The sequence below is a fragment of the Empidonax traillii genome, unplaced genomic scaffold, assembly GCF_003031625.1.
Source record: "Empidonax traillii isolate 1590-97213 ecotype Southwest subspecies unplaced genomic scaffold, ASM303162v1 scaffold1954:size80093, whole genome shotgun sequence".
Classification (NCBI taxonomy): domain Eukaryota; kingdom Metazoa; phylum Chordata; class Aves; order Passeriformes; family Tyrannidae; genus Empidonax; species Empidonax traillii.
In genome coordinates, this window is record NW_020957147.1 from 43,404 (window position 1) to 65,311 (window position 21,908).

Here is a 21,908-nt window from a genome sequence, read left to right on the forward strand (position 1 = left end):
AACCAAAAAAAAAAAAATCAACTTCTCGTCTCTTAATTATGTTCATATAAATATATCAAGGAAGGAGGGCGAGAGGAAGGGAGGGCAGGAGAGGAGAAGAGGCCCAGGGGGGTGCCCGGTGCCCGCGGGAGCCCTACTGGGAGCTGGCCCGCTCCAGCACCCGCAGGTCGTAGTTCTTTTTGGCCACGCGCAGCTTGAAGCGGCTGAGGGAGTTGTTGAGGCGGAGGGAGGCGTTCTGGGCAGCCAGCGGGCTGGGGAACACGGCCACGATGGTGTATAAGGCAGCGAGGTCACCGTGCCTGCCGTTCTCCGGAGTCCCGCTGTTGTCCCCGCCGCCGCCGCCGTCCCCGCGGCGCCCCTGAGTCTCTTTGAGCCACTGGATTTTGGCACCGGCCATGGCGAGCTGGGTGAAGAGCTTGTCGGCCTCCGTCCGTGTGATGCCCTCGGGCAGGTCCGTCACCTCCAGCACCCGGCCCAGCACTGTGGGGAAGGAGGACGAGTCACCCGCCGGTTCCCGGTGCCCCCGGAGCCGCTGCCGGGCTCCCACCGGCTCCGGGCTGGAGCACCCACCTCTCCTCAGCCCAGCAATGCTGCCACGCTGCCCACAGGTATTTCTCTAAGCCGGTCACTTCCCCCAGACTGCCCCTACCTGCTCCCATCCCGATCCCTTCCCGTGCACACAACCAGCTGCAGGAGGAGATGGGCATTGCCCAGCGTCCCAGGGCTCCAGCGACACCACGTCCTTCTGGTGTCCTTTGGATGGCCTTGGCTGGGCACTTCTGGCTCTCCCAGGGGCTCTGCCCTGTTTTCCTACCCCAAACCTCAGGGGCCAGGACTGGGAGCCAGCCCTGTGCTCCCATACTGACCCTGGGAGGGAGAACGGCTGCATCCACAGTGACACGTGGATGTGCCCTGCCTGGTGGTCCCCAAATCCCTCCGCAGCTCCTGCCCCGGTCCCTGCCTGGTGGTCCCCAAGCCCCTCTGCAGCTCCTGGCTCCAGCCCTGGCTCCAGGTTTAGCAGAGCTACTGAAGGGATTCTTTGCTAATATTAACGTGGCACAGCCAGGCCGTGCCAGGGGCAGGGAGGGGGCAGGCGGCTCTTAAAGGGCCCCCTGCGACCAGCTGCTGGTGGTGACACGGAGGTGACACGGGGGACAAGCCTGAGGCCTCCAGAGGGTCAGTGAGGGCTGCTCCATTCAGGCTGAGGGTCCCTCCCTCCCCAGGAACCTTGTGGAGACCCCCTGGGTGAGGGACAGGCAGGAGCCACTCCCCAAAACCCACACAAGGTTCTGTGGGATGCCGGCGTGGGCATCTGGAGTCTCCAAACCCTGCGTGTGTGTCCACCAGAGGGCAAAGGGAACTGCTCCAGGGGGGTCACTTGCCTACGTCACTCGTGCCCAGGTCGGTGGACGCTGACTTGAGGGCCTGTCTCTTGCTCCGGTTGCCGTGCTTCATTCCCGTCTGCCCCTTGGGGAGTGAAAAGGGCACCGTGTCACCTCGGGGGACACCGCGGCCTCGCGGGGAGGGGACGTGCGGCCCGGCTGTACCTGGTGTGCCGTGTAGCCGGGCTGGTTGTGGAGCAGTGGTGGGGGGCAGAGGGACAGGTTGTACTGCAGCGGCTGGCCCAGCAGCGAGTACCGCCCGTCACCTGCGCGAGGAGCGATGTTTGTGGGGATCCCGGGAACCGCCGGGGAATTCCCGGCCCTGGGCTGTCCCCACACACCTCCCCCTTACCTTGTGCCGGGCCCATGGGCCGGGGGAACTGTGTGAGGACAGGGAGGGGGCTCAGCCCCGTGCACACACTGTTGAGGTTGGTGACGGGCGACGGCGTCGGGGACTGGGTGGGGGACGTGATGGGGCTGTTCAGCTGAGTGCTGGCCTGGGGGAGGGGACAGTGTCAGACACCCCCAGTGCTTGGGACCGCTCCCACACCCGCGGGGTGACCCCCCCGGCCATGGCCCAGCCCACCCCGGCAGCCCCAGGGGCTGGGCTGCCTCCTCCCCGCCTCTCCCAGTCCGCCCAGTACCTGAGCACTGGTGTCGGGGTTGTAGAGGTCTCCTGGCTTCTGCCCCCGCTGCTCCAGGCTGTAGTACTTACAGTGGCTCCACTGCACCACGGGGGGGTTCTGGGGGGCCTGGGGGCCGTTGGGGACATTCAGCTGCATCACCACCACACCGGGGCCTGACGGGGACACCCCTGGGGACAGACACAGGCACGTCTGGCCCGGGCTCTGCTGCTGTGGCAGCCGGGGCACCTGCCTGTCCCTGCCACTGCACGCCCTTCCCTGTGATCCCGCTCTGGACTCTTCTCCTCTGCCCTTCCCCTGCCTTCCAGCATCCCAGCCCAGATCCTGCAGCTCACCAGGCCCAGAGCTCCACAATCCCAATCCAGCTCCTGCACCGGCTCACAAGGCCTCACCTCGATCCCAGTGGCTGGGACAGGGAGCAGGAATCCTGAGGCTCCTCATCCCCAATTCTCCCCGCTCTCACCGATCCACAGCCCACCCAGCTCCCTCTGCCCGCTCCCACCCCGCTGCCCACCATGCCAGGCACAGGCCAGTGCCACCCTGGAGCCACATCCTGACCATTCCCAGTGGGATTCCCAAACAGGAGCCCCCCTGGCACAGAAGCTGCCACACTTGGCTGCCAAGGGGCAGCTCCGCCGCCCGTGATCCAAAAGCTGATCCCACCTGGAGCCGGTGCCAGCCCTGCCCGTGGCCCCTCGTACCTGAATACTGCTGCTGCATCTGGGGGGGGCTGCAGGGGGCCGGGGACTGCGGCAGCTGGTACTGCTCGGAGCCGGGAGGCTGCAGGAACCCCACGGACGGGCTGAGGAGCAGAGAGGGATTGGGTGAGGACGGGAACGGGGAGGGGAAACACCAGGGGTGTCTGTGCAGGGAACTCCCAGCTCCCTCAGTGCTGGGATGGCTGGACACACAGCAGCCTCTGGAGAGGGCTGGACACACAGCAGCTGGTGGCCAGGAAGCCCTGGATAGGGGAGGAGCAGCTCCTGAGGTGCTCAACCACCTCCAGCTGCAGGAACAGGATGCTCCCCCCTCTCAGCAGGGCATGGAGTCATCCAGTGGAATCATGGAATCCCCTGACTGGAAGGGACCCACGAGGAACATCAAGGCTGTCTCCTGGCCCTGACAGGACACCCCCAAAAGGCTCTCTGTGGGCAGCAGCACCCCCTTCTCCCCAGGGCAGGCCGGAGGTGCAGGAGCTTTACCTGGTGCCGTTCTGCTGGGCAGTGGGGATGACGCTGTAGTAGATGGGGACCCCCCCAGCCTGGAGCCCCCCCTGCACAGACTGACTGGCTGGCACGAGCACTGGCTGCTGGAAGGGCTGCTGGACCACGCTCTGGGACTCACTGGCCATGGGAACCTGGGCAGGGAGGAAAGCACCAGGTTACAGGTCACCATGGAGCAGGGAGAGCTGGCCCAAGGAGACACCAGCAAGGGGAGGAGCTTCCAGGCGGTGTTTTCCTGCCCAGAGCAACCTTGGCCAGGCAGGGGCAGCCCCTCCCAAAAGCTCTTCTCCCAGTCCTCCTGTTCCAGTCGTGTCCCACAGATCCCCACAGGGATGTGCCCTCCCCCAGGTGCTCTCCAAGTGGGGAATTCCACCTTTGGCTCACACCCTCAGGCACAGGAATGGGGCACACCCTGCCCACTGGGGCCCCCTCCCAGCCCCCCACGCTGGAGAGCAGCTGGTGCCCACCTGGTACGAAGGCAGTGGCGTGTACTGGACCATCAGGCCTTGCATCTGGCTCCCCATGCCACTCCTCTGGCTGCTGAGGAGCCCGGGGGGCTGTGCCTGCTGCACCCCCATCACGCTCTGCATCTGGCCCCCCATGTTGTTCCTCTGGCTGTTGAGGAGCCCGGGGGGCTGCGCCTGCTGCACCCCCATCACACCTTGGTATGTTTGCTGCTGGTTGGACATCATTGGCTGTAAACCTGCCAGAACAGGGTTTCAATGGAGCAGCTTCCCAGCTGGACGTGGGAAACAGCCCCAGACTTGGGATATAGGGTAAATCAAATCCTGATCTGCCCCCACCTCCTGCTAAAGAGTGGGGAACGGGTCTCCCTAGGGCAGATGTAAAAACACCTGAGGGAAGCTCCTGGCATTAAATCCCCTCAGTGGGGCTTAAATCCGACTCATCCTCACTCCAGCAAGCTGGGAGGAAAGGGAGGGGAAGGATTCAACAGCCTCTACAGGCCAGGATCCAAATTCCCAGCCAAGAGACAGACCCAGCAAAGAGTGGGAGATGGGGAAGAGCAACCTGGGCCCAGACAGGGCATGGGTGATCCCTAAGGCCAACAAAAACAGCAGTAAAGGGAAAGCTGCCCCCCTCCCCCCTTTCCAACCCCTTACCTGGCTGCTGGGACTGCTGGGGGAGCTGCTGTGGGCGCTGGGAGCTGTAGGCCACTGGGTGACTGAGGGGTCGGTATTGCTGGCTGGAGTTCGGGTACTGCCCGGGGGGGTAGTAAGAAACCTGAATCTACCAAGGGCAAGAAAACACAGCGGTGAGAACACAGCAGGGAGGGGCTCCAAGAAAGCTGGTCCCCCAGGACCAGTTTTCTCTCTCACCTGGCCTGGCTTCTGCCGAAGGGAACCACCCAGGGCTTTGGCTCTGGCCAGCTGGTGGCTCCGTGGGGAACCCCTTCCCGGGCCCCCAGCCTCCTCATCCAAGCCTTTCCCAGCACAGTAGTGCAAGAGCACAGTAGGCACAACTCTCCTCACAGCTCAGGGGACAATCCTAGAGGTCCTAAAGCCCTGCAGGACCCCAAAGAGAGCTTAGAGGTGTCAGCCCTGAGTCCGGCCACTGTCCCTCCCCCACCAACTGAGAGCCAGGAGTGGCCCGGGGGGTCCCCAGGCAGGAGCCTCGTGGGCTCAGAGGGGGCTGGGATCATCCTGTGCTAGCAAGGGAGCGTGAGACCCGGAGCCTGGACCCCTGAGGATGGATCCACCACCAACCAGCAGCAGCAGAAGAGGGACCCCACTCCCAAGCAGCCCCTGCCAGCCCTGGGGACGTCCCCTCGTGTCCTTACTTGCTGGGGAGGCTGAATGTAGCCCTGGGGCTGCAGCACCTGCTGAGTGGGGGCCGTGTGCCCCGAGGCGGAGTAGCTGGAGGTGGGGATGGGCTGCCCAGGGGTTGCCATGATGAATCCTGTCTGCTGAGGGTGCTGGGAGATGAGGGATGACTGGAACATCGCCGAGGAAGGATCCGGGGCTTCCGTCGAGCCCTGTCGGCTGAGGCTGATCTGCCCGAAGGGGCTGCTGAGCTCGTCGGCCTGGGGGGGACAAGGGGAAGCATGGAGGAGGACAGACAGCACGTGGCACAACAGCACACAGCTCTGCTGGTGAGTGCAGACCCCTCCTCCCTGCTCTGTGAGGAGCTCCCCCAGCCACAGACCCAGAGCAGGACGGGGGGACACGCAACCTGCTGGGGGGCCTAATGCTGCGTGGGCACTCAGTGACACCCGGGGTCCCACGCAGGCAGGGGTGACCCCAGCCCGCAGGCCACGTCCCACGGGGGACACCATTCCCAAAAGATCCCGGTGGAGACAGCACAGGGGCTGGCAGAGCCCACGGGGCAGCCACACAGCTCCCAAACCCCAGCACTGGGCACAAGCATCGCTTCCTGGGGGAGCTCTGGGCTCGGAGTTTGCTTTTCCCAGGCTCTTTGCGAGACTGCCACTCCAGGACTGGTGGTGCCACAGCCTGGGGAATGCCACTGCAGCGCAGAGCTCCGTGAATCCCAACCCCACGGGGTCAGTGCCCGGGACATACCTGATCAGCACAAGCTCACACAACACAAACACAGCACAGAGCACAACAGACAGTGCAGAAGAGGAACTGGGGTTTATACCAGGTTGTACTGCTGGGGTGGAGAGACTGGCAAGAGGACTTGGGGGCAGGAGCTTGGAGAGTACGGAACGGGCTGCAGCGCCGGGACCGGCTACGACCAGCGGAGAAGGGAGCGGAGCAGAGAGATCCGGGGAAAAGGAGGGACAGGGGAGGGAAGGAAGGATGAGGAGGAAGGAGAGAAAGAAGGAACAACAAGGTTAGTCAAGTGAGCCAACTGCAAACACACAGAGGGGTACTGCAGGGGTTGGGAAGCACGGAGACTATTCCAGGGCAGGATCCATCCCTGTCAGACACGGCCCGGCCGGAGGCTCTGCAGGGCCTGGGAGGGGGGGCCTGTCCCAAAGCACCCAAAGATTACAGACCCTTACCCGGGGGGGCTGCTGGCCTGAACAGATCAGAAGGGGCTGGGAAGCTGGGATATCCCATGGAATCCTTCAGGCATGGCACAGGGCACAGCCCCCGACCTTTCTGCTGCTCTGCACGAGCACAGAGGGACCACGAGTGTGGAGACCCCCAACACCCCCGGGTGGGCCCAGAGCCCCCTGGGTGCGCTCTGGCCCTGCTCCCCCCACCCCCAGCCCGGGTCCCAAGGCAGTGACTCACCTGGGACATCATGGGGTTGCTCATGGCCGGCGGCTGCTGGGTGGGGGGGGGGATCCCGGGGGGCTGCGGGGGTGGCGGCTGCGGGGCTGTGCAGGGCAGGAGGCCACGGCTGGGCTGCGAGGACGGGGACTGGCTGCACCCCTCAGGGGCTCCTAGCACCAAACCTGCAACAGGCACAGGCACGGAGGGTCGGCACCCGGGGGGACAAAGGTTCGGTGGGTTCCTCCCCCTGTCCCACGCAGGGAAGAGGAATCCGGCTGGATTTGGAAGCTCTCCACCCCAAAACCAGGCAGGGATCCCAAAATCAGGCAGCTGCCAGGTACTCCCCAGGAGCACTGTGGGAAGGAGCTGGAGAGCTCCAGTCCCAGCTCAGCTCTGGGCACAGACACCAGCACCAACCTGAGTGCCCGGAGCAGAGAGGGGAGTGGGGGGACCCCATTCTGTGGCCTCACAGACCCCCCCTCCTCTGAGGAAAAGGCTGGGAAATGGCAAGCTGAAAGCAATCCCTTCCCATGGCAGGAAAAGCTGGGAAGGAGCGAGATGCACGCTGCTGGCACCCAGCTGGGAAGGGTCTCCTCAGCATTCCAGTCTCACTTCCAGAAATAAAAGGGTTGTGAAACTATTGCTCCATGCCCAGTAGCTGCTGTTTAACCAATTCTGCCTCTGATCTCCCACATTTCCACAGCTGATCTCCAGGGATTCTGCTGTTAGCAGCCTCTTGCTGCAAAGGAGGGAATATTCCACTGACAGTTGCCCAGGGGCTGGATGCTGTGATGGAAAAGAGCCCCAGGTCCCAGGCACTTACAATCCCATGGAATAAACATAAGGACATGGAGGAAGGTGGGTTTGGTGGTTTTTTCCCCTCAAGTGATAATTCCTTTGCCTAATTTTTTTTTTCTTCCTCCCAGGATGTTTCTAATCATTTGGCCTTATTTAAAGCCTGGAAAGCAACTGGCTCCTGTTCCCAGGGGAGGGAAAATCACAGGAAGAGCCAAAAAGCAGCTCCTCTCTCCCTCTGCTCTGCACACGTTGGGACAGATCTTCAAATAAGTGCTCCCAGCACTCCATGAATCAGTCCTGGAGGTGGCTGGAACACCCAGAGTGAGCAGAGCCCTGGCACGATGGGAACAGGATCCTGGGAGATGCTGTGGGCACCTCCAAACTGGGCCATGAAGGTGTGGTTCCAAGGGCTGGGTGCTGGGACACGGCCTGGGAGCCTCTTAAATACCTTTTTTGTTTGAAAGGACTCTTGTAGAGCAGTTATTACCCACGATCTGCCTCTCCTCCCCAGGAAAATGACAGTTCCCAAGGATTTGGGACCTGCTGCCGAGCAGTGGGAATGGAGGGCAGTGGGACAACGCTGGATTCTGCTCACTGACACCAGTCAGCAGCTACCCCAGCTGTCACCAGACTAAAACGGGAGCCAAACCTGTGCTGCCCCTTCCACAAACACCCTGCACAAGCGGCACGCTGAAAAGGGTACCGGGACAGACAAGGAAGGAGCAGCAGAGAGACTTGGGATCCTAATTCCCTTTGGCTCCCAAACCCAGCACTGCCCCCAGCAGCTCTGGAGCTCAAGCCCAGCTCCAGCTGCTGTCTGCTCCCAGGATTCAGTGAATCACTCTGAGAACACCGTGGGCAGATCCCAATTAACAGAGTCTTTGTCTGACAGTTGTGTCTGAGGAGACTAATTGGTGACACCTTTCCCTGCCCTCCTCCTTGGAAAGCCAAGGCACAGTGCCAGGAGGTTCACCCTGAGCATCCTCAAGGGCTGGGAGGGATTTTGGGAGCAAAAGGGAATGGCAACACAACTTGGGGCACAGCAGGGGAGAGAAAACAATGTGATAACTGGGAGTCTGAGTCGCAGGGGCCGGGATCAAACACTGCCCCTCGTCCCAGGTGACTGATGGAGGGACGGGAGAGGTGATGGTGACAAAGCAGGCACCGAGATCCTGGTGCCAGCCACGTCCTGTTTCACACACAGAGCACCACAAGGCCCATCTCCCCAGCCCGGTCCCCACGTGCCAGGAGCCCCCCGGGCAGCCGTGCAGGGACCTGCCTGGAGAAGCAGCTCTGTACCTGCCCGGGCCGTCCTGCTGGCAGCGCTGCCCTTGCTGCTCCCGACGCTGTCCCCCCGGGTCAGGATGGAGATGCCGCTGAAGCTGCTGGCCTTGGTGACGGGCGGCCTCAGGGCGCGGATGGAGCCGTCCGAGTCGGTGCTGCTCCAGGGCCGCGGCTCCAGCGCCTTCATCTCGCTCTCCGTGCTGCTCTGGCGGCTGCCCGAGGCCCGGCCCAGCCCCTCCCGGGTGCCCCTGCGGAGAGCACGAGTCACGGGGGGGCTCCAGGGAAGGGGCAGGGGGTGGGGACACCCAGGGCAGGGTGGTGGGGACACCCAGGGCAGGGTGATGGGGGACACCCAGAGTAGGGTGATGGGGACACCCAGAGCAAGGGGGTGGGGAACACTCAGAGAGCCCGGCAGCAGCTCCACACAGTTGTGGAGGGGAAAAGAGAAGCCTGGAAGGAACTCCTGAGGTGATGTCCTGGGATGCTGGGAGCATGTGAGAGCCCAGAACCCATCCCTTGGAGAAGCAGTGCAATGGTTATATCCCTGAAGAGCTCACAATGGTCCCGAGGCCCAGGAATCCTCCCTGTCCCATCCAGGGGAACCCCACAGTCAGGTTCACCCAGCTCTTCAGGGCCTGGGTAGCAGGGAAGCTCCTGGCACAGCCCTGGCTGAGCTCAGCTCCCTGAGCTGCAGCCACATCAGCAGTGGGGTTTTTGCCACGTTCTGGGGGAGTTTTACTCCAACCCCACAGACTGAGAACTGTCCCCCCTGCCCTGTGCTGAGGACACTGGGTTTTCCAGGACCGCCTGAGGAGAGGGACAAAGCTGCTCCTGACCCGTCAGATCCTCCTGTCCTGTCCCACACAGAGCTGCCTCGTGTCCAGAGCTTTGGCTGGGAAGGCAGAGCACAGCAGGGGGGAGACTCTCTCCCTTTTCATGCCCTTCTTTATCCTCACCCCTCAGCAGCTCTGGCAGCGGGGTCTGTGCTGGGTGACTCACCAGCCTGACTCCAGCCCTTTCATCCAGGGCAAAACTGCTCCACAAGAACACGCTGCTCAGACGTGTTCCCAGTGCCCTCAGCAGCTCCTCTGGCTGAGATGGAGCCTGAGACACTTCACTGCCACCGTTTAGTCATCCAGCCTTGATAATCCAGGATTAGAGGCAGCCCTGCCTGATCCTGATGCTGATCCTGGCACTGTAAGGGCAGGGGTTTCCTACCCTTTTGGGAAACAAGAGGTGAAAACTGCTGGAATTCCTCCCTGCCATTCCCACCCTCCTTTTTGACTGATGAACCAGACAAAAAGACTCAAAATTGATGTTGCAAAGAAAACACCTTCAGTAACTCCCCGAGCAGCCACTGATGGTGGGGGCTGATCCAGCAGGACATGTGGAAAAATAAACCACCTAAAAATCTGCCTCTGTGCGGGGGAGCTACAAGTAAAGCCTTCTGTGGAGAGCCTGCCAGTGACCAGCAGGGACAAGCAGCACCTCAGAGCCGTGCAGGGCTCTGCAGACACACCCAGGGCTGGGGGCAGCACTCACCTGCTGTCTGTGAGGTATCCGTTCTGGCCAGACTGGCAGCACGACCACGGGGGTGGGAAGGGAAGGAAAGAAAAGGGAGACTTAGTGGCTCTGAAAGAACAACCCCAGGTGATTTGTCAAAAGGGTGGGGCTGGGGCATGGTGTGTGTGGTGCTGAGCCTCCTGCTCCCTGTGGATCTCCATCCAGGCCCTTGGGAACCTTCCCCGACGGCTGCAGCCCAGGATCTCAAATCTGAGTCCTCAGCTCCCTCCTCCCCTGCTCTGAGGCAGCTCTGGGGGTGCCTTCCTCCACATGCCAGCCCAGGCAGTGGGCTCACAGCCAGCCCAGCCTGATCCCTGCCGGTCATCCCTGCCTCTGGAAGGCAGAGGCAAAGCTGGCTCAGCCCAGATTTCCCCTGGAAAGGCAGAGCCCTGCACTGCTGGGTCAGGAGGTGGGAGCTGCAGCGCTGGGGAGATGCAGCTGCTGCTCCTTTTGGGTTCAGCAACTGGTTTTCTGGTCCTCCCAAAAGTGCCACTGCATAAACTTGCAATCTTTCTGGCAGCAGGGAGCAGAGCTGCCTCCTCTGTCGCCTCTGCTGCTCCCTGACATTTTAGGGAAGGTGCACACTGGGGAGTATGGCTCCTCTGCCCCGACATCTCAGACACCTTTGCTGGGAGCTGGAATTCAATGGCACATCCCAAAACCATTGGGAAATCGGTAGGAAAGGCAACAAGGAGATCTGACCTCTCAGCATGCTCAAGGCCACCTTCTGCCCCAAAGCTCCGGGAGGTTCCTGGCAGGTGAGTGATCCAAACTTACCTCTCGTGCAAATATCCGCTCCCTGACCCGCTGATATTCCTCCTCTCGCTCTTCTATGGATTTGCTCCTTCTCCCATCCTGCAAGGGGAGTCTGATCTGAAGGGACAAACACAGCTCAGGGGTCAGCAGTTGCCAGCAGGAGCAGGGGGAGCAGTCAGCTGCTGGGAATTTCGGGCAGGATGTGGATTGTGGAGCGTGTGCGGTGCCTGGATGCAGCCTCTGCCCTCGGACCCTGCCGTGTCGAGGGATGAACATCCCACAGGCGTCCAGGGATGGTCATTCCAGACATCCATCCACCTCCTGCCTCAAGCACAGCCACCCTGCCTGATCCAGAGGTCTGGAGCGTCACCCACAGCCTGTTCCCAGGGAGCAAAGCTGAAGGCCATTCCCTGGAGCACGTGCCAACATTCCTGCTCCCTCAGGGATCGTGCGCTCCGTGGGCAGCTGCAACCCCGAGCGGCACCACAGGGAAACCACAAACTGGGACTGACTGCAACGAGCAGCTCCTGACCCTGACCTAAACTCAGCAACAGCTCCCAAAGCACAGGACTGCACTGGGCTGATGGGACTGGGTTTGGATGGGACTTGGGGAAGGAATTCCTCCCTGGGAGGGTGGGGAGGCCCTGGCACAGGGTGCCCAGAGAAGCTGTGGCTGCTCCATCCCTGGAAGTGTCCAAGGCCAGGTTGGACGAGGCTTGGAGCAACCTGGGCTGGTGGAAGGTGTCCCTGCCCATGGCAGGGGGTGGGACTGGATGGGCTTTAAGGTCTTTTAAAGGAAAGGTGGGGAGGGACACTTGGCAACACTCAGCTGAGGGCATTTCCAGGGAAAGCCTGGCAAAAGGCTTCACCTTAAAGCCTGGCCCAGCCCCCTGATGATTTCAGGGTATGGAGAAGTTCCCCCATAGAATCCACACCAATTCTTCATCCCTTTCCATGGTGTTTGGAAGTTTTCATATTGAGGTGCTGCTGCCTGGGTGGGGTGGGAGCTCCTATCAAATGTTACCGGAGGAAACCCAAGAGAATTTGGGAGTTGTTCTCATCTTAGACAGGCCACATCTGACTTTCCCGAGGGTTGCAGATGCCCCATGGCCCTCCCTCACCTGGTTATCATCCCGATCCATGCTGGTGTCATCCCGTTTCAGGATGAACCTCTGTGGGAACTCGGCATTCTTCTCGTCTTTGATGTGCTCGGAGAACCTCTGCTCGGGGCTGCAGGAAAACCAGTCCTCGTTAGGGGGAAAAAGAAGGGGCACAGAACATGCAGAGGGGTTTGCTGTGTGAAATCCCGGCTCTGGCTGATGGCAATGAGAGCTCCTGCCCTTCTCTGGGAACTAGGGAGGGCTGGAAGGGAAGGATTCTTCCCTGTTCATTCATTCCATGACTCGATTCTCCTAGAGAGGGGCCTGCCCTTCTCATGAGGCAAAGGAAGTGTGGTGTGGGACCCATCCTGCTCTGGAGCATTCCTGGGCTGTGGGGAAGGGAAAGGAGAAGGGAAAGGGAGAAGGGAAGAGGGAAAGGGCAGGCTCCCTCCCCCTTACATTCGTGTGTTACTGGTCTTGTTGATGATGACGGCCTTCCCAGTCTGATCCACATTGTGGTCCATCCCAAAATAGGCAGCAACCCGGTGCAGCAGCATCCTGTGGTACGAGGTCATCTGGGGGAACTTCTTGAACTGATTGCTGGGAAGAGGCAGGGAAAGGGTTACAGTTCCAAGCCGTGTCATGTCAGGACGCAAAAGAGAACGGGGCTCCCCACCAGGACACGTTCCCTTCTCCCCTGGGAGCCCAAATTCCTCAGCTCCACCTTACAAACCCCTGTTTGCTCGGCACGAACTCCACGGCCACTTACTTGTTATCACTGATAAACTCCAGGATCTCCTGTTCCAATTTGAGCAGCATCATTCTATCCCTGTCAAGAAAAGAGAAAGGAAAGGGTCACCTTAGGGATGGTGGAGCAGCTTTCCCTGCTCCCAACCCCTCTCCTGCCACAGAGAAAGTCACAAACGTGGGGACCAAGTGACGCCCCCAACCTGGCCTCACCCATCCCCAGGGGAACGGGCTCAAACACTCCCCAGGTCTGGTAATGCTCTTGGAATTCCAAGGAGGAAAACACAAACACACCTGCAGGCACTGTCTGGAGGTGCTGCAATCCCCCAGGGTATGGAAACACCCATGGACAGGGACACACACCCCCACCAGGTGTGGAGTCATCCCCTCCATCACCCCCTCAGGGAGTTGTTTTACTGCCCAAGACCTACCGTGGGTTTTTTTTCAGTGTATTTACTAAAAATTCATGCAAATCTATTCCAGTGGAGTCTGTATATTCCTGGCTGGAATCTGAAACAACAACAGCAGCAGCAGAACAAATTAACAGAGCACTGCAACAGCAGAGAGGGAAGGGAAGGAGAAGAGAAGGGAGAAGGAAGGGGAAAGGAGGGAAGGGCTGTGTCTCTGTGTCTTTATGAGCACAGGGATGATGTTCCCACGTTTCCCAATCTGTCCCAGCAGCACCTGCCCCATCCAAACCAGCACCTCCCCAGTTCAAACCAGCACCTGACCTCGAGAGAGCATCTTCCTTGGTGTTTTCTCTTTATTCTTGTCTTTTTCCTCTTTCTCCACCCCATCTTTCGTGGATTTTTCTTCTTCCTTGTCAGAGGGGCAGCTCACGTGCAGCTGGATGATGTCCTGGAACGGAACAAAGCAGGCTGGAGTCCCCTCTCCCCACCCTCCTCCGAGGCACTGGCCCCAGGCACAGCATCAATTCCAGCAAGATGTGGATTTTCTGGGCTTCCACACTCCCAAATTTGTCTCATTCGGGGCCTACCTGGGACTCCAGCAGCCCATCCACAAAGGGGCCTGAGGACTCTTCACACACAGCCAAACTCCTGACCAGCTTAAGCTTTGAATTAGACTGGAGAAGGAAAAGAAAGAGAGGGTGGTTAAGACACCTCAGCCAAAACACACTTGAGCTCCTGCAGTTGCATTCTCAGGCCATTCATGCAGCTATTCCCAATTAAACTGCTCAGTAACAGAATACACAGCCACAGAGGATCAGGATGTCAGCAGAGCTCCTACCTTGGCTCTTTTCCTGGCGTGTCCATGACTCGATGTTCGCCTCTGTGGAGAAAGGAAAGGGAAGGGGAGAAGCTTAACCTGGAAGTTTCAGCACGAGTGTCCCAGGGAATATTTCAGTTATTCCACTCTGGGTAGGGCATATCCAGCTAAAGAGGCAGGGAGCAGGCTGGGGAGGCTGCACAGTGTGGTGTCCCTGTGGAAAAGCCCTCTGGGAAGGGACGGGAAGCAGCAGGTGAGGGCCCAATTCTCCTTGTCCGCACTCACCTGAGATTCCTGGCGCACGTTGACCTCCTCCCCCCCATCCTTCTCCACCTCCTCCTTGCTTGGTGACCTGGATACATATTTGGTTTTGTTCACAGATTCCTCGACCACCTTTTTTTCCGATTCCTTCATAATTTCCAGGGACTCCTGTGCTGTGTTGCTGTTGGACATCTTCGGAGCCCTCCGACGCAGCGACGGGCACCTGCAGGAGAGGGGACAGGGAGGGAGTCAGGGGGTGGAGGGAGCTTCTCCCTGGACACAAACTCTTGCACATCCAGCTTGTAACTTCCTTGGAACCCACCTCGTGGGCAGACCCCGAACCAGCAGTCGTTTGAAGCCCCCCCCTCACCCCTTGGTGCAGCCCCGGTTCGAGTGCTAAAGCAGCACCACAGCGTGTGGGAAACACCCCATGAAATCCATGGGGAAAAGGGAAAGCATCCATCCTCCAGCTGCAAGGGCCTGGCCTCATCCCAGCAGGCTGAGGTGTTCCCAGGGATGCTGCACAGGGTGAGGAGTCCCACCCGAGGGAATCCCGCTGTGCTCGGCGCTCCGGCAGGAATTGGGTCAGGAAGGGAAAAGGGAGCACTTGCCTGACGTGCCTGCTTTGTGGGAGCCTGGATTAGGCAGGGGGTGAAGGTGGTGAACTCTGCCTCTCCCCTCCCCAAAATACTCCACGCTGTAAGAAACTGCCCTAGCCTTGTGCCCAGGCTGGGGGCCTAAACAGCCCAGGAGGATCTGGAGCAGATTTGGGGAAGGGAAGGAGGAGGCGGCACCGGATCTGCACACGCAACACTCAAACAGAGGAGCAGGTTTTGTACAGCTCACTCCCTTTGCACCACCCACCCTCTAACAAGCTTTTACCCCCAAGCCAAGCACCTCAGCCAAATTTCAGAAGGATAACGGGATCCTCTCCCATCCTGCTGCAAAGCAACTCCAGCACCACGCCGGGAATATCGTCAGATTTTTCCCAGAAATGACAACTCAGAGCCACGGAATTGACATTTATCAGCTGCCTCCTCCTGCTGCAGCTTCCGTCCCCGCCAGGCAGCCTCCAGGATATTTCCCTGCACGCAAAACTCAGGGGAGATGTGTGCTCTGCTGCTTTCCAGAGGAGGATTCCTTGCGGGATGAATGAATCAGCCCCGCTCCCTCGGGCAGCCGTGGGCCGGGGCGAGGGGGTGGCAAACACGAGCGCCAGTGACAGACAGAGGCTTGCAGAGGGTGGGCAAGTTCAGAGGACTCGGGGAAAGGGGGTGGATGGGACCGAGCTGGGCCTTGGGAGAGGAAAAAAAAAAAAAACGACACGGATGCGACGTCAGGGAGGCCACAAAATCTGTGTCAGGGAAGAGAACGACGCGAAGGTGGGAGAAGGTGGAAGGGAGAAGGTGGGTGAGGTGCTGTCGAGCTGAGGGCTGGCAAAGCAACTGGGCCAGCCAGCCACGGCACACTGGGGGCGCTGGCCCAGGGCCAGGGAGCCTGGACACATTCATATCCTCCTCCTCACTCCAAAAGGGGAACGTGGAATTCCACCTCTGCTGCCTTTTTGCCACCCGCAGTTTGCAGCTGCCAAGCCCCGGGAATGCAGCAGCAGCTCCCGGCTGGGCAGGGAATAAAGGCAAGAGAGAGAGTCCCACATTCCCAGCCTGGAGGGATCCAACAGCAAATCTGGGAAAGGCAGGAAGCTCCTGCTCAATAAAAACTCCATTCCTGGCCTTGTTTCTCAGGGAACAGACTCGCTCCTGAGCTAAATGAGGGTGCAAAGGAGACATATGGCTGTCGGGTGGGCTGCCCACCCACGGCACCCGGGGGGCAGGATGGAGGGGTCTGAGGTGGGGATGGGGGGGTCTGAGGCTGCCAGAGCTCAAGGAGCGCTTGGCCAATGCTCTCAGGTGGGATTGCTGGGGTGTCTGTGCAGCACCACGAACTGGACTCCATGATCCTTGTGGGTCCCTTCCCACTCAGGATATTCCATGGGCCCAAGTGTGAGTGGGCTTCACCTTCCCAGCCCCTGCCCAAGCCAAGGCCACCAGAACAGTGTCCAGGCTACAGCCTTCCCACCTCAGTCCCGACTCCCTCCCCTCCATTTCCCTTGGATATTAATCAGGTCCGGTTGGGCTTTCCCAGACTCACTCCAAAGGACATTCAACAGGGCCATGCCCTTACAAGAGTGGTTGGACGGGGTGGTCCCTTCCAGCCCCAATTTCTCCACGATTTTCCCAGCACCCCAGCGCTGCCCTGTCCCGGTGTGGGGTTTTGGGGGGCAGCAGCACCCACCCCCCACCCGCACCCCCCTCCCGCTGGGTACCGGTGATGCTCTGGCAAGCAATTCGCTCATTGGCTGCCCGGCAGCCAATGGGGAGCCGAGCTCCATGGCAACGGGCCCTGTCGCCAGGAGCAACAGGGCGGGGGTGACTCAGGTCCCCCCCCCCAGCGCGGCAGAGGCTGCGGAAAAGGCTTTGCACAGGAACAAGTGGAGGCGGTGGGGTGGGGAGGGGGCTGCCGCTGCAGGCACGAAGCCCCTCGGGCTCTGCCGGTGCCTCTGGGGGGCCCGGGGATCAGCCCCGAGGCTCCTCCTCGGCCGGGGAAGGGCGGCTGGGACAGTCCCGGCCGCGCCCGGGAGCACCCGCCACGTGCGGCGAGAGCCTGGGATGGAAGGATTTGTTAACGCAACCAAAGCTCCCGAAACAACTCCCTCTCCTGGGCTCCACTCGGGCAGAACGTCCCTGCAGCAGCACGGCTGCCTGGAGCAGCCCCAGCATCCCGGGAAAAGTCTGCAGGCTCGGCTGGAATTCCAACAGGTAAAGAGCCTTTGGAGCTCACTTCCCTTCCTGTTGGAGAAAGCAGCTCCCAGTCAGAGGGTGAGAAACCCCAAAACCAGCAACACCCATAAGCTCCAGCTTCAAAGCCAGCCCTCCCAAATTCTCTCCATTGCTGGAGAAGGATTTAATTCCTCTCTGCCTTTACACTTCCTACAAAACCCAGCAACATTCCCAACAGGAGGCCGGACCTCTCTGCCCTCACAGAGTCCCAGTGCTTAGTCATGGCTTTAAGGCTTAATCTCCACCCCCACATGACATCAAATTCTGAAACTCTGATGCAGATGGAAGGGCTTGGCTCCAGGTGAAAAGGGGGGAAACAACCTTATATAAACAAGGGGACAGGAAATGCAGGTGAGAGGGTCTGAGGGAATTCTGTGGAGCACCAGCAGGTTTTGCTGGGGGAACATCTCCAAGCACGAGGCGATTCCAGGGGCAATAAAACACCTGGATGTTTTGTTACCTCCCTCCATCAAGGTCAGGACTGAACTCAGGAGAGGTGTCGACCTGCTCTCCCTGAATTCCAGGAGTGTGACACAACTAGTGCCAGGACTGACACCCAGGAATCAAATACAAAGGTGTATAAAAGGTGCAAACACATGCCAGGAGTTAAATGGTCCTCAGGACCACTCCTCTAAGGAAGCTGGGATCAAACAAAAGGACATTATTAGTTTGATGTTAAAAAGAAAGGAAACAGCAATGCTGCTGTTCCCCTCCTTCGATTTCTGGGAGCTGCAGGGATCCAAGCAAGGACCCTCTCACCACTTCTTTACAAAATCTGAGGGAGGAAAAAAAACCCCTATAACCAACAGCAAACAAACCCCAAACCAACAGAGTCAAAAAGGGAAGGATCACAGGAACCATCCAGAACACAGCCCTGGAGAAGGAAGGGCTTGTGGACAGTTCCTGAGGGTGCCTGGGCAGAACCGTGGGAGAACGGGAAGAAATCCAGGCCGAGGATCCCCGCCAGAGCTCCCTGCTCCATTTCACACCATTTCTGCCTTCCCCACCACGAGCTATTCCTGTACCCATCCAAGGACCAGGGAACTGCTCCGGTGACGTCAAAGCAGTTTCCCAGCAACAATTAATGAGGGCTGTCCACCACAGGGGTTTCCTGAAAAGCGAGCAAGGAATTATCCACCTACTTTCCACAGTGTCAGGATGCAATAGGACAGCATGGAGCAGGGATTCCTGTTAACCCTTCCGTGGCCCAGAGGGAAACCCTGGCACGGCTCCCACCGACACACTCCCGGTTCTTTCAGAGAGCCCCAAGCAGAACCCCTTCCATGGGAATCCATCCATAAGGAAACACCTCACCAGGTTGGAGACACCTGCCCATAGAGGTGACGACCAGGCTCAGGAAAATATGGGAAACAGCTCTTCCCTTGCTGGCACCTGCTCCCGTGCCGAGCCTGCGCCAGGGCAGGAGCACCGGCACGGAAAAGCTGGATGAGGGAACGAGGTCTTCCCTCACCTGCCCGGCAAAGCACACCCCTAGACCTCACCAAGCACCCCAAAAGCAACCCAGATCCCAGCAAACACCCCCGGGAGGAAGGCACAAGGCAGGGCTGGTATCTGCATCCCCCTTTCTGCTCTCCCCACGCTGGCAGAGGGCAGGGTCACTGAGGGGCACACAGCAGAGACTGGCACTTCTCCAGCTGGGATCCAGACGTAGATTTGAACATTGAGAAAAGGGGGAGATGATGATTCAAAGGGGAAAAAAAATAAAAAAGAAAAAAAATAATAAAATCAACTTTATCTGCTGACTGCCAGTGGTGAGAGTTGGGACTGAGCGAGACAGGGGAGCCTGAGGAGCAGGGAGGGAGATCCTGGGATCCTGCAGTAGGGTAACCCTGCTTGAATCCCAGGAAAATCAGCTCCCAGCACTAAAGCTGGAATGAAGGGAGCATCATTTCTCAGATTTTAGGCAAAACAGGATGATGGACACGTGTGAGGGGGAGGAAAAGTCAATCCAGCCTCCCGGTTCCACTAAACCCAACTCAGTGAGAGGTTTAAAATAATTTAAAACCAGGTTTAACGTATATGTGAACACAAGCACCGTCCTACAGAACACCAAATTGCATAAGCCAACCCAAAAACGTCACATGGCACACAGTCAACTCAGTAGCCAACATTCCTCATCAAGTAGCCAACTCCAAAACAGTAAAATCCATTAAAATATAAGCCAGTAGAAATGCTGGGAAGGTTCTGTCTTTGCAAAACAAGAGGAACTGCCCAGGAAGGAGCTGCAGACAGCCCGAGCACAGGGAGAATCCATGAGGCTGTCAGGGGAACTCCTTAATGACATAGCAGAGCGCAGGATGCCGGCCGGGGATTCCCCCTCTCCGGGAGGTGCATCCCCAGAGCACAAAAGGAGGAAGAGGAGAGCTCCTCTCACGCTCCCCAGCGCTGACTGGGACCCCAGAGCCACAGTGTCACTTAGCCCAGCTCCATTTTAAACGAACCCCCTCCAGCAGCAGAGATCCTGGCACTTACCGAGCGGAGAGGAACAGTGTCAGGTCCCCATTCCCGAAATATCCGCCCGCACTTCCACTGCATTTTGCGCCGGGAAGGGGAAAAGAAAAGTCTCTGATCAATCCTTCTCAAGCCCCGAACAATTAAAGCCTCGTTCTAAAAATAAACTCACCGCGGTGGCTCTGCGCTCCGAGCAGGTCAGCTGTTCCCCGATTTCAAGGGAGACTCCATGGCCACGGCCAGCTCCAGAGGAATTTTTGCCAGGCTGAAATCCCTCCCGGGCTGAAATCCCCCCCGCCAGCTCCCGGCCCCGCCAAAGCGATCCTTGCGGCTGCTCCGGAGAGCTCGGGGCTCCGCCAGGCAGATCCCAGCTGTTCCCAGGGATGGCAGCACAGCTCTGCCAATAGCCACATCCACATCCACACCCCCTCCTGCTCTGCCTCAAATCTTCAATGGAGCTGCCTCCACGCCGCCGACACCGCGTTAAAGACGCAGCGTCCACCCCCCCCTCACGGCCCCGGAGAGGGAAGGGATGGGGGTCCCGCTGGATGGGAAGGGGGATGTGAGTCAGCAGAGTGTCCTGGCAGCACAAAGGGTCTCTGTGTCCTGAGGGCATCGCTGGGCAGGGCAAGGGAGGGGATTGTCCCGCTCTGCCCTGAGCTGGGGCGGCCTCACCTCAGTCCTGGGGGCAGTTTGGGCACCACGAGGTAAAAACGGTCTAAAGCTGCTGCTTTAGAGGGTCCAGAGGAGGGACACAGGGATGGGGAAGGGTCTGGAGGAGCAGCTGAGGGCACTGGGGTTGTTCAGCTGGAGGAGACTGAGGGGAGACTCCTCAGGGTCTGCAGCTCCGACCTCTGCTCTCTGTGAGCAGGGACAGCACCCAGGGAAGGGCTGGAGCTGTGCCAGGGCAGGGTCAGGTTGGGTTTTAGGGAAAGGTTCTTCCCCCAGAGGGTGGTTGGCACTGAACAGGTTCCCCAGGGCAGTGGGCACAGCCCCAAGGCTGCCAGAGCTCCAGGAGCGTTTGGACAATGCTCTGAGGGACTGGGATTGTTGGGGTGTCTGTGCAGGGCCAGGAGTAGGACTGGATGATCCCTGTGGGTCCCTCCCAGCCCAGGATATCTCCTGTTCCTATGAAAGAGGGGTTGGCAGATACCACAGGAGGCATCAGAGCCTCCAGAAGGATTCATGAGCATGGACAACACCCTACAGAACCCCCCCCAACCTGCCCCAGGCAGGTCCCAGCCAGCCTTGCTGTCGCCACCACCACAGCCTTTCCAAGGGGTCACATTTCAATTATTCCTTTTCCTCGCTCAGGCCAAGCAGGGTGAGGGGCTGAGCTCAGGTTCTCATCCTGCAGCACAGGGAGCCCCCGAGGCAGTCAGTGCCTGCAGCTGCAGCAGCAGCAGCTCCACGATGGCTCAGCGGGAGCGGGGCCGGAGCCGCGTGCTCAGAGTGACTCCCTGTGGCAGCCCAGCCAGCCGGGACCCGGGAGCAGGGGAACACCTCAGCATCGCCTTCTGGGCTAATTCCCAGCCCTGGAGCGTCAGACCTGGAGTTCTGAGCCCTGGAGCAGCTCCAGGAGCGACTCTGCAAGCGAAGGAGTGACAGAAAGGGACAGAGGAGGCATTCCCAGGCCAAGGATCCCTGTTCCACACGGAGCCCTCGAATCTCCCCTAACCCAGCCAAGCCAACAGCTTTGTTTTCCCAAGGAGCACCCGAGGTCAGCTGTGGCCTCAGGATCACTGAGGATGGTGCTGGAGCCCTGCAGGATCAGTGCTGTACAAGGGGAAAACGTGGGATGCTGCTCTTCCCGTTTTCAAGGAATATCCCACTGGCCTCGCAACCTCTGCCAAGATCCCACTGTGAGTCCTCAACATCAACTTGGAAGCAGAAGGAAAAGCAGCTCCCTGAGAGGCTGCAGACCTGCCCTCTGGCACTTGGGCAGGTGGATCAGCAGATTTTGGAATGAGAGAATCTCCAGCCCCAGGACATGAGCACCTGCCCCAGACAGCACAGGTGCAGCCTCCTCCAGCTCTTCCCAAAATCCCTGTCCATCGCTGCGAGCTGGCAGCATTTCATCCTCACAGAGCACGTGAGGGAGAGGATTTCCTGAGCTGCATCCCCCTCCTTCCATGGGAGACAGCAAATCCTGGGTGGGAGGAGGAGGAGGAAGAAGAGGAAGACTGAGTCAGCTCCAGCACCCTGGACAAAGCCCCCCCTGAGCAGGTCCCTGCCTCTCAATCCGAGAGCCCTCGGCTCTGGAATCACATCCACACACTGAAACTGGGTCAGGGAAAGCAGGGACGGGAGGGATGCAGCAGCTCCAGGTATTGTCGGTGCTCCTGGATCACAGGGAAGCTGCCAGAGCCCAACACAGCCACATCCCAGAGAAAGCAAAGGGAAAAGCA

General features: G+C 59.5%; 1 protein-coding gene across 4 annotated transcripts in view; it reads right to left on the bottom strand.

Moving 5' to 3' along the window:
- Positions 1-10: 10 nt before the first annotated feature.
- The window catches only part of R3HDM2 (R3H domain containing 2), a 27,572-nt gene continuing 5,674 nt past the window's right edge, over positions 11-21,908 (bottom strand). Inside the window, exons 1-24 of one of the 4 annotated variants that reach the window (XM_027909139.1) lie at positions 19,673-19,765; positions 14,213-14,411; positions 13,949-13,990; positions 13,698-13,784; positions 13,432-13,558; positions 13,132-13,210; positions 12,723-12,782; positions 12,413-12,553; positions 11,975-12,083; positions 10,875-10,952; positions 10,077-10,108; positions 8,550-8,782; positions 6,471-6,634; positions 5,869-5,958; positions 5,048-5,290; positions 4,371-4,497; positions 3,717-3,952; positions 3,229-3,383; positions 2,728-2,828; positions 2,027-2,196; positions 1,735-1,879; positions 1,548-1,648; positions 1,383-1,467; positions 11-480 (exon numbers count right to left, since the gene is read on the bottom strand). In XM_027909139.1, coding sequence (XP_027764940.1) covers positions 134-480; positions 1,383-1,467; positions 1,548-1,648; positions 1,735-1,879; positions 2,027-2,196; positions 2,728-2,828; positions 3,229-3,383; positions 3,717-3,952; positions 4,371-4,497; positions 5,048-5,290; positions 5,869-5,958; positions 6,471-6,634; positions 8,550-8,782; positions 10,077-10,108; positions 10,875-10,952; positions 11,975-12,083; positions 12,413-12,553; positions 12,723-12,782; positions 13,132-13,210; positions 13,432-13,558; positions 13,698-13,784; positions 13,949-13,990; positions 14,213-14,380 — 3,120 coding nt within the window. In that variant the 5' untranslated portion in view covers positions 14,381-14,411; positions 19,673-19,765 and the 3' untranslated portion in view covers positions 11-133. Of the gene's footprint in view, positions 481-1,382; positions 1,468-1,547; positions 1,649-1,734; positions 1,880-2,026; positions 2,197-2,727; positions 2,829-3,228; positions 3,384-3,716; positions 3,953-4,370; positions 4,498-5,047; positions 5,291-5,868; positions 5,959-6,470; positions 6,635-8,549; positions 8,783-10,076; positions 10,109-10,874; positions 10,971-11,974; positions 12,084-12,412; positions 12,554-12,722; positions 12,783-13,131; positions 13,211-13,431; positions 13,559-13,697; positions 13,785-13,948; positions 13,991-14,212; positions 14,412-19,672; positions 19,766-21,908 lie in introns of those variants that run through there. The other 3 variants (XM_027909137.1, XM_027909140.1, XM_027909138.1) reach the window with 3 other exon arrangements.